The sequence below is a fragment of the Ranitomeya imitator genome, chromosome 6, assembly GCF_032444005.1.
Source record: "Ranitomeya imitator isolate aRanImi1 chromosome 6, aRanImi1.pri, whole genome shotgun sequence".
NCBI lineage: Eukaryota > Metazoa > Chordata > Amphibia > Anura > Dendrobatidae > Ranitomeya > Ranitomeya imitator.
In genome coordinates this window covers 529486334-529502952 of record NC_091287.1, presented here as the reverse complement: position 1 = coordinate 529502952, position 16619 = coordinate 529486334, and the positions used below count along the sequence as shown (strand labels likewise).

At 41.7% G+C, this 16619-nt stretch overlaps 1 protein-coding gene across 3 annotated transcripts in view; it reads right to left on the bottom strand.

Moving 5' to 3' along the window:
* Positions 1 to 1117: 1117 nt before the first annotated feature.
* FER1L6 (fer-1 like family member 6) overlaps positions 1118 to 16619 on the bottom strand; it is a 231815-nt gene continuing 216313 nt past the window's right edge. For all 3 annotated transcript variants that reach the window (XM_069731864.1, XM_069731865.1, XM_069731866.1), the window contains exons 35-41: positions 14510 to 14652; positions 13584 to 13672; positions 10549 to 10647; positions 9133 to 9374; positions 8551 to 8714; positions 7179 to 7279; positions 1118 to 1980 (exon numbers count right to left, since the gene is read on the bottom strand). In XM_069731864.1, the coding sequence (XP_069587965.1) occupies positions 1800 to 1980; positions 7179 to 7279; positions 8551 to 8714; positions 9133 to 9374; positions 10549 to 10647; positions 13584 to 13672; positions 14510 to 14652 (1019 nt within the window). In that variant the 3' untranslated portion in view covers positions 1118 to 1799. The remainder of the gene's footprint in view (positions 1981 to 7178; positions 7280 to 8550; positions 8715 to 9132; positions 9375 to 10548; positions 10648 to 13583; positions 13673 to 14509; positions 14653 to 16619) is intronic.

The window sequence follows — 16619 nt, the reverse complement described above, 5'->3', positions numbered from 1 at the left end:
TTACGCTGACATCCCAGTTGCGGTGTCGACCGCAAGTAGTCTACACAGACTCAGATCCCAAGTCTTAGGACTGAGCTCGGAGACTCCTTGCTTGTGCTCTTGTGTGCGGTACCGCGGCCCTGTGACTTAACAGGGTTTGCTTGCTTCACACAGGGTGAAGTTAACCCGTGTGTATTCACATTATACCGCCATATAGTCCGTCATTACTTGGCAGCAGGTTCCATCTCTGCACGGTGGACCCCGGGCTGCGAACGCACCTTATTCTACCTATCTTATTATTTGGTGCGTTCCGCTAGCCCTAACAGTGAGCAAATATGAGACACACATTGGTGGAAACACACATGTGGGGTAATGGAATACTAAACTGAATTCGATTAGCAGTGAAATAGTGTGTTAAATGTAACATCCATGGTGATTGGTGCTTTGTTGCTATGGACACCTGGACAAGACCGCAAGTTGTTCCTTTAATAGGGAACTATATGAACTATAGCTGTATTTGTAAAGAAATTTTTTTGGCTTTGCCCTGATATTTGATATGTATATAACATGTATTATGTTTGTGTATATTGATGTGTTGTTTTAAATTATATATAGTCTATGGGCGGTTACTGTATGTGGATTGGTGGATGGTAATCCACTTCCTATATAAGTCCACCATTACCAATGTAATTTATGCTTGAAAAAGACCCTTGTAGTTGAAACGTTTCACTTTGGCAAATAAAGAAATCCCTTTTTTGAATATTTCACCTGGATTGGATGCTGTCCTTCATTGCTTTTTCGGTATGTGCAAAATTTTGTGGCTGTAGCTGCGACAGTGCAGATGCCAATCCCGGACATACACACATACATTCCCACACATTCAGCTTTATATGTTAGATATCAAATAACAATTCTGTTGTTACAGATTTTCTAAGGGTTTTGAATGTTTTAAAGTGATGTAACACATTGTAATTATGTACAAGACCAATGAATTGTGGAGTGGGGGAGTTATAGGGTTCAAAGGAAATATTGGAAAATAGCTCTAAATTGTCAGCACAGAGATAAATTGGGGATAAAACACTCTGAAGAATGCGGTGTGAGCTGGTTACAAGATGCAGTAACGGACCGGAGGCAGAACAAGGTTTAACGTGTGGTTTACTTTTAACAGGGAATACTCCACACAGGGAGGAAGCAGAGTAAAACGGGTTGAACAGGGAAATGCAAAATGGGATGAGATAAGTGCTAGGGATTTAAAGGGAAAGTTCAGTAACGTAAAACTTATCAGTCCAATGATGTCAGAATGTGGATTCCTGGGTTGAAGTGATGGCGCCAAGGCCGTGGCGTGTGAGACGTCCGGCATGGTCCTGAAGAAGATGGCATTCTGGTACTCGGCGGTGGTGGTGAATCCTCGTCCTGACGAGGTTCCTGAGGCTGAAGCGCAGGGATGGTTAGTGTCTATCACTGCTGGCAATTAACGTAACCTGGCAGTTGCAAAGGGCTGAATCAGGATACAGTTCACAGCGGGTCACCCAGTTTCTCGGTCTCAGCTCGCACGCTAATATGCCCTGGCGGGAGATACTGTCATTCATGGTCACTGGTGCTAGCGGGCGCTTCACAGGTCTCTGCTGGCAGACTGTGTGTGTGTGCCTGGGGCATCTATGGCTTGGGCCTGATTTGTTCTAAAGCTCAGGGATCGAAGCACTCACACTGACCTCCTGCTTGCTGCATGTTCCCACCAAGACTGCTGTTTCCAACGCGCTGAGACTCTCCCCGCTTAGCCACGCCCCCTACAATCTACGAGCTTCCCCACCCAGTGGTGTTCACCCATTCAGGATCCTGTGACTGATGGCTCCGGGCAGTGTATAGACAAACAAAGCAATAAACAGAGCTAAAATGAGCAGGACCAGGGCGATGATGATGTACTTCTTGTAATTTCTCCAGATCAGATGGAAAAAACACTTGAAGGGGTTGACGAACCAGGAGAAGGATGTGTCCGGACGACTAGAAGAAAGAACCAAAATGTTATTGATACTTGGAAGGCATGTGGCCTTCATAAATGTGAAATAAAATGTATTGTCAACACAAGCGGACAACCACCTAATGTGTATGGGGGCCTTTCTACTCTTCTCCGACAGTTGTGGTTGGGGGAGAGAAGGATCTAATCATTGGAATTTCAACACCCGATCCTTTTGTACCAAGGCTAGCTAGGGGAAGTCTGGCAGCGGCTCTTTCGTGAAGATCACAGTAAAGCTCAACTAAACTGAGCGTTCCTATGTATTGGAACTCGAGGGGGGGACAGCTATCGAACGGAAAAATGAATCATCCGACAGCTATCTTATCTGCAGGGTCTTCTTTACTTGGCTTTGGTGGTCTACCAGGCACCAAATTAGAACTTTTAATTGGAATCATTAAAAAAAATGCTTCTGTATCTAGATACTCCTGTGACATATTTATTATATTCTCCAACAATTTTCCTTTTTAATCTGAAGAACATCTACTTATAGGTGACGGGCACAAGCGGGCATTCTTTGCGTCTGGAGGAGAGAAGGTTTTTCCACCAACATAGAAGAGGATTCTTTACTGTTAGGGCAGTGAGAATCTGGAATTGCTTGCCTGAGGAGGTGGTGATGGCGAACTCAGTCGAGGGGTTCAAGAGAGGCCTGGATGTCTTCCTGGAGCAGAACAATATTGTATCATACAATTATTAGGTTCTGTAGAAGGACGTAGATCTGGGGATTTATTATGATGGAATATAGGCTGAACTGGATAGACAAATGTCTTTTTTCGGCCTTACTAACTATGTTACTATGTTATTGCGCTCAGTCCTTCTGGTGAGCCGATTCCAAATACAGTATTTAGCTTTTTAGAATAGTGGAAATCATGTGAACAAGAGGATCTGAAATTTAGGACTGAGCTACTGAGCATGTGTGACCACCAGACTGGAACATTAGGTGGACGTTCTAAGAGGTAATCATAAGAATACCAGGGGGCGCCATAATCAGGATGTAACGGCAAACTCTAGGCACAAGAACATTTTTTTTAAATCGTAGAAATTAAAAATTTCAATAAATTGAAACTGTATGCTTTGCGTGTACAGATAAATGTCAGAGTTTATTTTTCTTTATAAACCAGACCACCCTTGTACATGGGCTTGTATTGCAAGTTGGTTCATTCACGTGATCAGATCTGAGATGCAATACTAGACATGGTCCATTGACAAGACACTATTTCTTGAAAACTACATATAATGGAACTAATAGTTCTTAGTTCACTTCTTTAACATCCCTTAAAGGGAACCTGTCACCCCGTTTTTTCAAGAAGAGCTAAAAATAGCGTTAAATAGGGGCAGAGCTGGGCTTTACATCAGTGTATTTTGGAGCCTTTATTCCCCACCTATGCTGCCGAAATACTTTTGTAAAGTCGCCGTTTTGGGCTGTCACTCACGCTGGTCAGGTCATATGGGCGTGGTGACAGCGCTGTTTCTCCCCCAGATCTCCGTTGGTGGCGTAGTGGTGTGCGCATGTCCAAGTGGCGAATCCACTGCGCAGCTTCAAGGAAAATAGCGCGATCTGCGCTATTCAGCCGTTTATCGGTGGGCGCGGCCATCTTTGTGAGGCCGCGCGTGCGCAGATGGTTCTTCTCGGCTTCCCGGGGCTTCAGGAAAATGGCCGCGGGATGCCGCGCGTGCGCAGATGGCGATCTCGACGGCCATTTTCCTGAAGCCCCAGGAAGCCGAGAAGAACCATCCGCGCACGCGCGGCCTCACAAAGATGGCCGCGCCCACCGATAAACGGCTGAATAGCGCAGATCGCGCTATTTTCCTTGAAGCTGCGCAGTGGATTCGCCACTTGGACATGAGCACACCACTACGCCACCAACGGAGATCTGGGGGAGAAACAGCGCTGTCACCACGCCCATATGACCTGACCAGCGTGAGTGACAGCCCAAAACGGCGACTTTACAAAGGTATTTCGGCAGCATAGGTGGGGAATAAAGGCTCCAAAATACACTAATGTAAAGCCCAGCTCTGCCCCTATTTAACGCTATTTTTAGCTCTTCTTGAAAAAACGGGGTGACAGGTTCCCTTTAAGTCCATTCAGTAGTTCACACTGACAAAGGTAACATACTGAATTTAGAAGTTTTGTACTGTGTTACGGAAACTGTTTTTTAAATTAACTGGAAGAAAACATAAGATATTAAACATTTCTGCCAAAAGGGGGGTGCTATAAAGTATTGCACTACACCTTCCTGAATCAAGATGAATAGTGTTTTTTGTCACTCACAGCTGTTTTTCTGTTAACAGCGCACCATGTGGTCAGGAGGGGTAATGCAAGTAAAACCTATAATTGAGTTAATGTGGGAATTGCAACATTACAGCATTTTTATGGGAAGAAGCAAAAAACATAATAACTTTAGCTAAAATATAATTACATATTAATGGGTTCCAGCAAATAGCAACCCTATTAATAATTAGCGGCTCTAAATGAAACTGTGGTTGTAGTTGTCGGTGTCGTGTGATTAAACGGCAGCTAGAATATAAAGTCTAGTTAATTACATTCATCCCCTCTGGAAATAAATGAATAAACAGAATAACCACAGTTTCTGAACTTACTCATCTCAATAGAAATCTCTCAGGGGAGTTGTCCTCTAATGAGCCTGTTGTATAAAAAGTTTACTTTCTTCTTTTGACTTGTCTTCATTTTTTCCATCATTGTTATGGTTCTTTATATATTTATACAGGATCAAAGTTTTAAATCGTTCTGTTTTTCTTTCCTCTCCTTCCATTGAATAAATAAAAAGTATACAAAGAAGTTCTGCATACTAATTCCTAAGAGGCATGTCACGTGGTTCTTGCTATCTAGAATCAAGGGCGACTCCATCTTTACGGGGGTCCTTGTGAGACCCAATGGGGTCCTCGACACTTGATTTTTTTCTTGTTGCCTTTCAAGAGTTTTAACTTTTCTATATCCTTTGGTCGATAAGGGTTGTGTTAAAAAAAAATTTAGGTGAGAGCTGTACTTTTTATTGGTACTATTTTGGGATCCATATGATTTTCTAATCTCTTTTCATTCCATTTTTTTCAGGAGGAGAAGAGACCATAAAACAGCAATTCGGACAATTTTGTTTCTTTTGACATTCACCGTATGGAGTAAATATTAGAATGTTATTTTAGTTAAAGTTAAACAAGCAGAATGTTTAATATCTTAATTTTCTTATTTTGTTAGATTCGAATAATGTTCAATGAACAAGTGTAAATGTAGTGAAATTTGAACCCTTCGCAGGTTTTCATTTATATTTTTCATTTTTATATGGATTTTTTTTTAGTCCCCATAGGGGATTTGAACCTGCCATTGCTTGTACAATATACTACAATATTCTAATATTGCAATGTATTGTCAAATTTTGGTTCTCATGTGAAGCCGCAAACTGGACTTCATCAGTGCACAAACGTGGCAGACACAGGGTCTTTCAACAGCCCCTGGGTGCCATGACAAAGCCATTAGCGCCCCATTTCCAACTATGCCACTTTCACAATTGACAGCAGCATATAAGGGGTTATATGGCTGTGAGCAGAACATGCATGTCTAGGGTGTAGAACACTACAAGGGCCCATACATCAGACCAGCATGCAGGTTGGGTCAATTGGACTGTAATTACGCCACTGAATACCATGCTGCAATGTTTGTTTAAAGATGATCCAACATGGGTGTGTCTCAAATTTCATCATCTCTAGAGCCCAAGGGGCCAAGACCGGCATGTCAGAAGGAGGACACTGGGAAATTAAGTATGGAATTTGTCTCTTTAGAGTGGAAGAGGACTAGAACCCTAGTGCCACCTATTGGAAGCAGCAATCTTAAAAGTCAATAGCTATTGCAGGAAATTCCTCTATTCCAAACAAAAATTCTCAAAATATGCAACTTTTTGCCTTTTATGCAATTTTCAAAAAGTGGGTCAGGTTTAAGTGGAGATTGTTAGCAACTACAAATTTGCTACAATGTGCACCAGAAAACTGGAGTATACTGTGTCTGACTTCTACAATAGCTTAGAGTTCATCCACGGAAAGCGGAAAGATGCGGCAAATTTCTTAAGAGGCCCATATGATAATTTATCTATTTCTCTATTAGGCTAGGTTCACATTGCGTTAGTGCAGTCCGTTCAACGCATACGCTAACGGACTGCGCTAACGCAAGTGCGAAAAAGGATTGCGTTTATGCGATCGCGCTAGCGCAGATGCTCTATCTCCGCTAGCGGTGACAGACCCAAAAACGCTGCAGACTGCGTCCGAGGGTCCGTCACAGAATGACGGCACATCACTAACGTATGCCAATTATGACATGCGTTAGTGATGCCCTACATAATGGCAGTCAATGGGTGCGCTAACGGATCCGTTACATAGCGTTAGTGCCGCTATGTAACGGATGCCATCAGCAGACTGCCAATAACGCAATGTGAACCTAGCCTTACAGATTTGACATCTACCCATCTACAATGATATAAACGAGGCATTCCATTAAGGGAGATACGGGATGTAAACATGGGGATGGTACGTAGAATGTGACTATTTGCTGGCAGCAGCCTCCTTTCTTCATTTGTTATTCCTCTGATGTATTGTTTTGGCGATTTTGCATTTTTTTCGCTTTCATCTCTGAATCATTATACTTCTCAGTAACATTTTTGGCAACCTTTTCTGTTTCGCCAGTAATATAGATGCTTAGAACAATGGAGGTACAATCATCACAGGAGCGTCGGTTTTATTACGTCTGTCTCAGCGTCGGCCGCCAATCACAATATACAGGAAATTAATTTTATGGATAAACAATTACTATTCTTCATAGATTCAATTATAGACATCTACTCTATCAAACAATATCATGCTGGTTGTAGAAGCCGGTTCTGCGTTTACATGAAGATTTATACCGCTTCCCTTAAAGAGGCGATGTGCTTAGGAAAAAGCCTTTAAATATTATTAGTAGTCATTAGTGATGAGCGAATGTGGCGCAGAGCAGTTATGATGAGTATCTTACTTTGGAGGCTTCGGAATTACTTGAATTGATTTTAGTGGGCATGGTGTCATTCCTTATCGTCCCTGTGGTGGCGCTGTAAGGGAATTTACTACTTTTTGCTAGATACATTCACAGATTACAACTTGGCTGCACATGGTTCCCAATACTCTCCAAACTTTACCCATTGCCACTTACTTTGGTTTATCTAATGGCTCCGGTTCTTTTCGGGCGCGTCCAACAGGATTCTTTTCGGCTTCCTCTGCTGTGACCAGATGAAATTCTGCTTCTACTTTGCCCTAGACGAAAGTTATATCACTTTTTAAAGGGTGGCTCCTTTATTATCTACTAAAATAAACTACAGATCGTCACCTATCACTGAGCATAGATCGAAGCTCTGAAAGAGGTAACGGGTTAGTGCCCTCTTTGCTCATCCGCTACTGCTCTTCTTCCTCTTCCAGGGCACGCACCTCGCCCCTACTCTTAAAAGGCCCAAGCGTCAAGTAGAGTTAAGACTCTTCTTATTAAAACCTACTTCTGACATCATATCCTTGTCTGAGCAATATGTCGGTATCTGAGAGGGCCTTGCCCGGTTGCATGCATGTTCTAAACTTAGTCTAGCTACATATCTGGAGCCAGATAATGAAGACTTCTCTAGGGTGGGACCAAGGGTTCCTCCTGGGAAAGTCCATACCGCCTTCTAAGAGTTTAAAAGGAGTTGTCCATCTATTAGATATTAATGACTTATCATTAGGTTGGATATTTAATATTTGATCAGTGGGGTCCAGCATCTGACACCCCTTACAGCTGGGTAGCTGTTATCAGCTCTTGCACTGGCCTGATATTAACATTCATCGTCACTACACAGTGTATGGTGACGTGCCGCCTTTGCTGCACTATGGCACCTTCAACCACTGAATAGCGAGTCAGGAGTCCGACCCCGACGGATCTCATAATCTCAGTTTTCGCCATGGAAAATCTCTTTAATAAATGATAATCCTTTAGACACTTTACTTAGGTTCAGTTTCTGAGTAGAGTAGAACAATAAGTCCAGCAAGTTACATTTGTAGTCATAGCCTGCCGACCATGACTCCAGGGATCCTCCTACTACCTGCTGTCATCCCTGTCGCCTTTTCTGATCAGTGGGCTGCCGCAACGTCATTTGTTTATTGTGCCACAACGTAATTACCTACTAATCAAAAGAGGTGCCAGGGAAACCAGCTGTTAGTAGGAGGTTTGTAGGATTCTGTACCAACTAGGCCAGGGTCTGGCTATTCTTTTCTCTCAAAGTCTAGTCCTAAGTCATTTTGTTAGAGATTCGTTGGTGGATCCATGAAATTACTACCACCTTTGGCAGCAGAGGAGCAGCGGGTTGCAGAAAGAGACGTCACTTACAAAAAATATGCGTCTCAAATATGCCAAACATCTTAATACACTTGAATTCTGTTTATGAGAATGTGACCGACAAAGAATGGGTCTCTCTCTTTTCGACCTACATATCAACATTATCATGTATGTGATGTATTTTGATCCCTTATTTAGAAGAACGGTCTCAAAAAGCAGAACCTACTGTCAGTTCTCCGGACTTCACAAATGGCCACCAGCCTCGAATTCTTTTTTGCTGAAATATGGAGATCCGATTCTCATCTTTTAGGGTTGTGGACATACTGAGGTCGCAGCTCTTGGATGTCTTGGCTCCGTGATGGAATCCGTTCAGGTTTAATTCCATCGAGCCTGCAAAACGTGTCATATTTGTCTAATTTATGCATACAAATTCATAAATATAATAATATAACACAAATCATCTTTGTGGAAAGGCTTTACCCACTTAATTACACCCAAGGCTAATGTATGATTTGTATATCAGGGCTTTGTAACACTTTGGGATGATACCAGGAGCACGTAGAATCTGAAGGGAGGTTCTCGTATCAAAAACATACGGGGCAGGTTTTTCTATATTTGGCCTCTTAGCCTTAGAGGGAATGGGGGTACATAGGATCCAATGATTTTAGATTGTGTTTCTTAAAGATCTAAGAATAACTCCCTGAAAGGTATGAAACTCCACAAACAACCAAGAGGGTAGAAAAATCCCTTTGGCCATGACATAAGTCTATAAAAATATAGGAGGATATTGAGTATCTTTGCTACATACCCAAGAAGTCATCAGATGAAAGTCTCTCAAAATCCCAAACCTGGAGCACGAGAACAGCCGGGATTTTACGTTCTGTCTTCTCCAGGGAGAATATGTTTTCACGTTTACTGACCACAACCTGCCTCTCCGCGGGTAAATAATGAAATGGGTAGACAAATCGCCAGTTGAAATTCCCTTCTCCTGTCAGAGAATTGTAGTGGACGTCTGTCTCTTGGTTGTCATCTTCAAGGCCCTTCAACCAACTAGAAAAATAAGAATAATTAAGACTTAAAGAAGTCCTATCACTTGCTATAAGTAGACAATTTTTTTAACCTGGTGTAAATGGCACTTTTCTCCTGAATCTGGCGTGGTTTTTCTTTTGTTCCTGCTCCTCTCCGTTTCTGAGATAGAGCCCTTTCTTTCCTGTGTATAAATCTAGTCTTTTTAGATAACTTGGTGTGGCCCTCATGAAGATGTCCACAGAGAAGAGTTGAGGGACACGCCCACTTGCTACATTTTTACACAGGGAAGAAAGGGCAATAGCTCAGTAACAGAGAGGAGTAGGGACAAAAGAAAAACATTGCCGGATTCAGGAGAACAGCGGCATTTATACCAGGTAAATATCCTTACATATTTACAGCAAGTAACAGGTCCTCGCTAAATAGGTTCTCCAAGCTGGACAATCCCTACTTGTTAGAAAGGTTCCTTGATTATTAGTAGATCACAAAATGTCCCAATGCTAGGACCCCAGCGATCAGCTGTAATCTGTAATAAGTAGCAGTTTCCCAGCAGCGCCTCCGCAGAGCAAATAAAGTATTACACAGTACCCATTCAATTCAATGGGTTGTCCGTGTAACGATGGACTGGTCCACCAGCATGAGAGATGCTTTTAGTAACTGCTCTCCTCTATGGAAAAGAGATGAGGATCCACAATAGAGGATCCTATTCTGTTACCTCAAAATTCCCTTAAAAGAATATATAAATATGGCTTTTCTTATCTGGTTAATCCCTAAAATAATGAATTTGCTAGCCTAAATTTTACTCAAAAAATATATGAATATAACCACTGGTGACTGACAAACTGGTGGTAAACTACAACTATCAGCATGCTCTGGAGAATTTCGCACTGTATTAGTCCATAGTCAGACGGCGGTACAAATAGGACTGAGATCGGACAGCAGTGCTCGGACTGGCCGGCAGCTCTCTTGGCCCCGAGTATGACAGCGTCATGTATTTCTATGCCACCCGTCAGCCAATCCTTGCGCTGCTTTCTGGTCTCGAACCGATTGATAAGTCCATCTAACTGCGCCCTTAGGCTCCACTCTTCATTGTTGTAAGGAATTATAGCAGGTAAAATAAACTGCACATCTGCAGAACATCACATAATACATGCAGCTTGTCCCTGCCTTTAAGATACATGAAACCGTACACACTGACCCTTTGACATAGATATCACTTGATTTTTGCCCTGTGAATATATTTTCATCCTCAAGTATTACGTCCTCTGTATTCCAAATGATTATCCTTAATTCATAGCTGTAAAAAGAAAAAATACAAATATTTTATAAAAAATGTAGGTAAAAAAAATCAACTGTCAGCAATCACACATTGGAGGGGATGAGCTATCGGTAGATTGACACCACCCATGAGGAGCAGTATTGTACATAAGTATGCTGATATTTCTAACCCCAAACATACACCAGATCCCACTTTACTGGGACCCGAAGGAGCAGTAAGTTCTCCTTTTTTTTCTATAATTTGCAGTTAGTTTTTGTATACCTTGTTTTTTACAGTTTTAGAATTACTACTTAAATTATTGTATTATGATTATTATAATTATTATCACAGTAAGATAATATAAAAAGCTCAAGGCCTACAAAGTAATATACACTCCTCAATAATGAAATTACAATACCAAGTAGGAAAAGTTGTGTAATCATGGATTGACATGTTAATGATATGCAAATTATAAAAAAAATGTAAACTAAATTTTTTGTATCATTTTGATTTACTCAATATCACATGTGAATGCCATGTGAAAAAATATCTGCACTTACACGCCTATCAATGAGGCTTCCAACAGTAGGATGAGCAACATGTGTATGTTGGCATAGTTGTATTGAAAAATGACACCTGGGACACTTTGGAGAAACGGCCGGACCGCTGGTTCCTTGACCAGATCAATGTAACATCAAGCTGTTAGTGTTCCTGGAATGAAGACTAGAGGGTCTGGCTACCGTACATTATGCCACCCCACACGATAATCTCAGGAATAAGACTGGTGCAAGTTCCCCATGAAGACCTCTTCATGGCGTTACCCACATATTCACATCAGATTCAAAGAATCCATTCTGTTCTGCAAGTGAAAATGGATGTCAAATACCAAGACTAAAGGTACCGTCACACTCAGCAACTTTCCAACGATCACGACCAGCGATACGACCTGGCCGTGATTGTTGGAAAGTCCTTGTGTGGTCGCTGGGGAGCTGTCACACAGAAAGCTTTCCAGCGACCAACGATGCCGAAGTCCCCGGGTAACCAGGGTAAACATCGGGTTACTAAGCGCAGGGCCGCACTTAGTAACCCGATGTTTACCCTGGTTACCATTGTAAATGTAAAAAAAAAAAAAAAACACTACATACTTACATTCCGGTGCCTGTCACGTCCCCGGCATCTGCTTCCCTGCACTTCTGCATCCTGTGTAAGCGTCGGCCGTAAAGCAGAGCGGTGACATTACGTCTGTGCTCTGCTTTACGGCCGGCGCTGACACAGGATGCAGGAGGAGTGCAGGGAAGCGGACGCCGGGGACATGACAGGCACCGGAATGAGAGTATGTGGTTTTTTTTTTTACATTTACAATGGTAACCAGGGTAAACATCGGGTTACTAAGCGCGGCCCTGCGCTTAGTAACCCGATATTTACTCTGGTTACAAGTGAAGACATCGCTGGATCGGCGTCACACACGCCGATTCAGCAATGTCAGCGGGTGATCCAGCGACGAAATAAGGTGCTGGCCTTCTAGCTCCGACCAGCGATCTCACAGCAGGATCCTGATCGCTGCTGCGTGTCAAACACAACGATATCGCTATCCAGGACGCTGCAACGTCTCGGATCGCTATCGTTATCGTTGTAATGTTGTTCAGTTTGAAGGTACCTTAAAAGGTGTCAAATAGTGTCTGATAAGCAATCAGGTGGTGCTTGTACATTATTGGGCTACAAGCCAGATGTCCAGCTACAGTTGTCTATTGACCTCATTCCACCGCACTCAAAGGCTATCATGGTGCAGAGCAAGACCCCAATGGAGGCTGGAATGAACATCTATCCTCTCCAAAAATGATTCCCTCTGTTGTCTTGGACGCAATGATAGACAGAGATTGGTAGGTCACACTATGAAAAGGCCTTCACAATGGAATTGTGAAAGAGCCATTTTTCATCAAGTCAACCAGGCCGCATGTTGCTTGTTCTACTGTGAGCAGCCTATGTGGGCTAAACATGATCTCATGACTTCAGCATCTCCAGGCTTGTCTCACATCGAGCACATCTGGGCCATCATTGGTTGATGATTTGCCCAAGTGTATTCAGCGCGGCATTCCTCAGACAACTATTGATAACCTCACTGATAGCAGCCAAGGCTGTAAGTGCCGGGATTTCTGTTTGTGCCACTCATACTCTACCCTGAATAAATCCAGAAGTGTAAAAAATGTTGTTTCCATTTTTTCTCACTAATTGCAGATCAGTATCGTCTTCATTCTGTGACTTCCGTAACCCCACCACTTTTCCCTCTTGGCGCTGCAATTTCAATCTTGAGAAATGTATAAATCTAAAATCTGATGGACTACTGAAAGTATTAATTCTACTCTGCGTCTCCATCTGTGGTGAGACCCTTTAAATGCCGGTTTGCTAAATCATTTTCTGCTAATGTCAGTCCATAAATCTGACCTAAATCATCATAGGTAATAAACGCATGGTAATGCCGAGATTTGCCTCTGTAATATTCATGTGAAATGCGCTAATGCCAGAACCAGGAGTTTCACAGAATCCGAAATGGGATTATTTAAAATATTCTGGGAACCAGTATTCAGACCCAGGCCAACTACAGGTCTCCGTCCCCGCAATGATAGCCTCATAGGTAATATTTACCTACAATCTCCCAGCACTAATACTATTTTATTATTATTTTTATTACTGTACTAACTCAATAAAAATGATATCAACAATTACACATAAATATAAAAAAAAAATCTAAACCAAAAATAAAATGGTGGATTTTTTTGAAGTATTAATAAATTTACTATTTTTATACCTAATTGCTCCTGATTCCTCCTTTTTGATATACATTGAGTTCGGAGTGGGTTTGTTTGTTGCTTTTGAATGGGCTATCTTTAGGCCCTATTGTAATGTTTACAATATGTTACTGAGGTTTTTGTTTCTATCAAAAATAAAATGAATAAAAATTTTCAAGACATATTTACCCCTTTGGCTTTCGGGGCGAGATATCAACCGGAGGACCCGGAAGGGGCAAATCGGTTGGAAACATGTCGACCCACATCTGTATCCGTCCCTACAGAAAAAGAGCCCATATTGGAAAAGTCATGATCATGGATATCATACAGTTTTTCTTTCTATAGAAAACATCACAGTCACTTTGCCTTAAAGAGGTTGTTCTGTTTGGGACATTTATGGTATATACCCAGGATATGCAATAAATATCAGATAGATAGGGTTCCCACTCGATAATGACGTCTTGTCAAATGCCATTGCCAGCAGAGAAGCTGCGAATGTGCGGCTCTCTTCATCTTTATGGGATTTCCAAACATTCCTATGCAAGTGAGTAGAGCAAGTCACGCATGTGCAGCCACTTCTCCATTCTCAGGAATATTCCAGAATTTTGAGACCGTAGTCTATCAGACATTTATGGCAAATCCACAGGCTCTTCAGCATGGGACTGCGCATAAATATCCTAGATGGCGATAACTTCAGTAAATCAGAACAAGGGACATCAGTATTTTAATACATGTATAGACTACACGTAATTAAGTCCTTTCCTTTACAGATTACATAACTTTGTAATTTTCCGAGAAATGTGAAAGGAAGTTGTGCAGCAGCTGAGGATTGTATAACAGGGTTGACTGATGTGTAGGTCTCTAGAGGTTCTGAACCTCTCTGAATTGGATTGAAGGGCAACAAGTCAGTCGCGTCCCATAACGCCTTCACCAATGTCTCTTTAAGGACATAATGTTAGTCAATTTTGGGGGGATTGAGATGAATATTTCACAATTTTACCTTTCTAAAATAAGTAATTTAAGACTATTGGGAATGACAGTGTCTTTTTATAGCTACTGTTATATAAGACCCCATTGGAAGCCCAGATATACGTCATTTATATATTACTCCATACTTGCTCTATTCCAGGCTTATCTCGGTGATACAAGGCGCGGGTTTCGATATGTTCAGGTACCAGTTTACATCCAATTCCCGGGATCTCATTCCAGGAGTGAAGAACTTTGAGTGCGAGGTGTTCATAGGATTCCACTTTTTCATCTATTGTGAGGCAGAAGATATAGAATAAAAGCGATGGACGATGCACCATGTGCCGCCATATAGTGCCTCTGTTTCGCACTTTTTTATCTGATTGACACACCACCAATCTCTTTCTAAGAAACCCCTGAAGTATGAAGCTAAAGTGAATGAGGCTGAGCTGCGGTACCAGACACGGGAGCACATATGGATGAGATACTGTTTCCAGACAGTTTTGAGGGCAAAAGAGGGGTGTAACTTAAATGTCCCACAATTTGGGATTCATTTATTAAAGATACAGTATATTACTCTCATGAGAGGTAAAGTTCCAATTCGATAAGAGAAGAATGAGAGCCAATCAGAATGTTTGGATTATATATAGGATATAACGCTCAATATGATATCGCCATTTCCCACTCGTAGTCTATGGAATGGAATCGGATATTGGATTGGTTGCTGTAGATAACAGAAACACATCAAGCTCAAGTATTTCAAGAAACAACGTTTAGGCCATGTTCACACGGTCAGTATTCAGGTAGTATTTACATCAGTATGTGTAAACCAAAATCAGGAGTGGAACAATCAGAGGAGAAGTATAATAGAAACATATGCACCACTTCTGTATTTATCACCCACTCCTGGTTTTGGCTTACAAATACTGAACGTATCATCCGTCAAATGGTTCCAGAGATTTCATCCTTATAAAGTGCCAATTTTTATAGTTTTTTACCAGGGTGCGGGGCATACAGAATATTTATGCAAAGCAGCCTTAAGACACGCCCCCAGGGAATCCCACCATATGGTGGATTTAAAAAATAAACAAAAAACGGAATACTCGAAAGGACAGCGGGGATATGATTAAGATTAAAAGCTGGTCACTTTATGCCTGGTTACCCAGTCTCCTTTAAAATGGAAGACATTCCTTTTATTTCAGTTTTCCATCAGTATTTCACCAGGTTTAAAATGATCCATTGCTAAGAGTAAAAAAAAAAACGCTCAGACACTTTGCCTCTTTCAGTTTTTCTTTCAGTTTTTAAAAACAGATGAGAAATAAAACGTATGTGACATGGATTCAAAACAGCACACTGCAGCGCTAGAACATACAAACTTGAAATACGAAATTTGAACTGCATTACTGCACTAGAAATATGAAAAATGAGAGCGTTTAGCGCATAAAAATGGCCAATTTTATGTGTACCTGGTAGCCACTTTACGGCATCTCTCTTATACCAGGTCCTACGCTTGCCTTACCTCGCTGAGAATAAACGTCTCCATCTGAATGGGTACATGTGAAACCTCTTCCTAGACTAAAATTCTCTCTCTCTATGGAGGGGTATTGGAACTGCTGAAATTAAAACACCTGTGGCTAGAAGGCGGAGTGCACGATCAGAAGGCTAGAGAATACATTTCAAAAACCTGACCTGCACATCCAAACATAGACTAAGTGTGAACAGGTGCTGAACCTAGAGTCGCCAACTCGTATATAGTTAAATAAATAAGGCAGCACACTGCAGCGCTAGAACATACAAACTTGAAATACGAAATTTGAACTGCATTACTGCACTAGAAATATGAAAAATGAGAGCGTTTAGCGCATAAAAATGGCCAATTTTATGTGTACCTAGTAGCCACTTTACGGCATCTCTCTTATACCAGGTCCTACGCTTGCCTTACCTCGCTGAGAATAAACGTCTCCATCTGAATGGGTACATGTGAAACCTCTTCCTAGACTAAAATTCTCTCTCACTATGGAGGGTACCAGGTACACATAAAATTGGCCATTTTTATGCGCTAAACGCTCTCATTTTTCATATTTCTAGTGCAGTAATGCAGTTCAAATTTCGTATTTCAAGTTTGTATGTTCTAGCGCTGCAGTGTGCTGCCTTATTTATTTAACTATATACAAGTTGGCGACTCTAGGTTCAGCACCTGTTCACACTTAGTCTATGTTTGGATGTGCAGGTCAGGTTTTTGAAATGTATTCTCTAGCC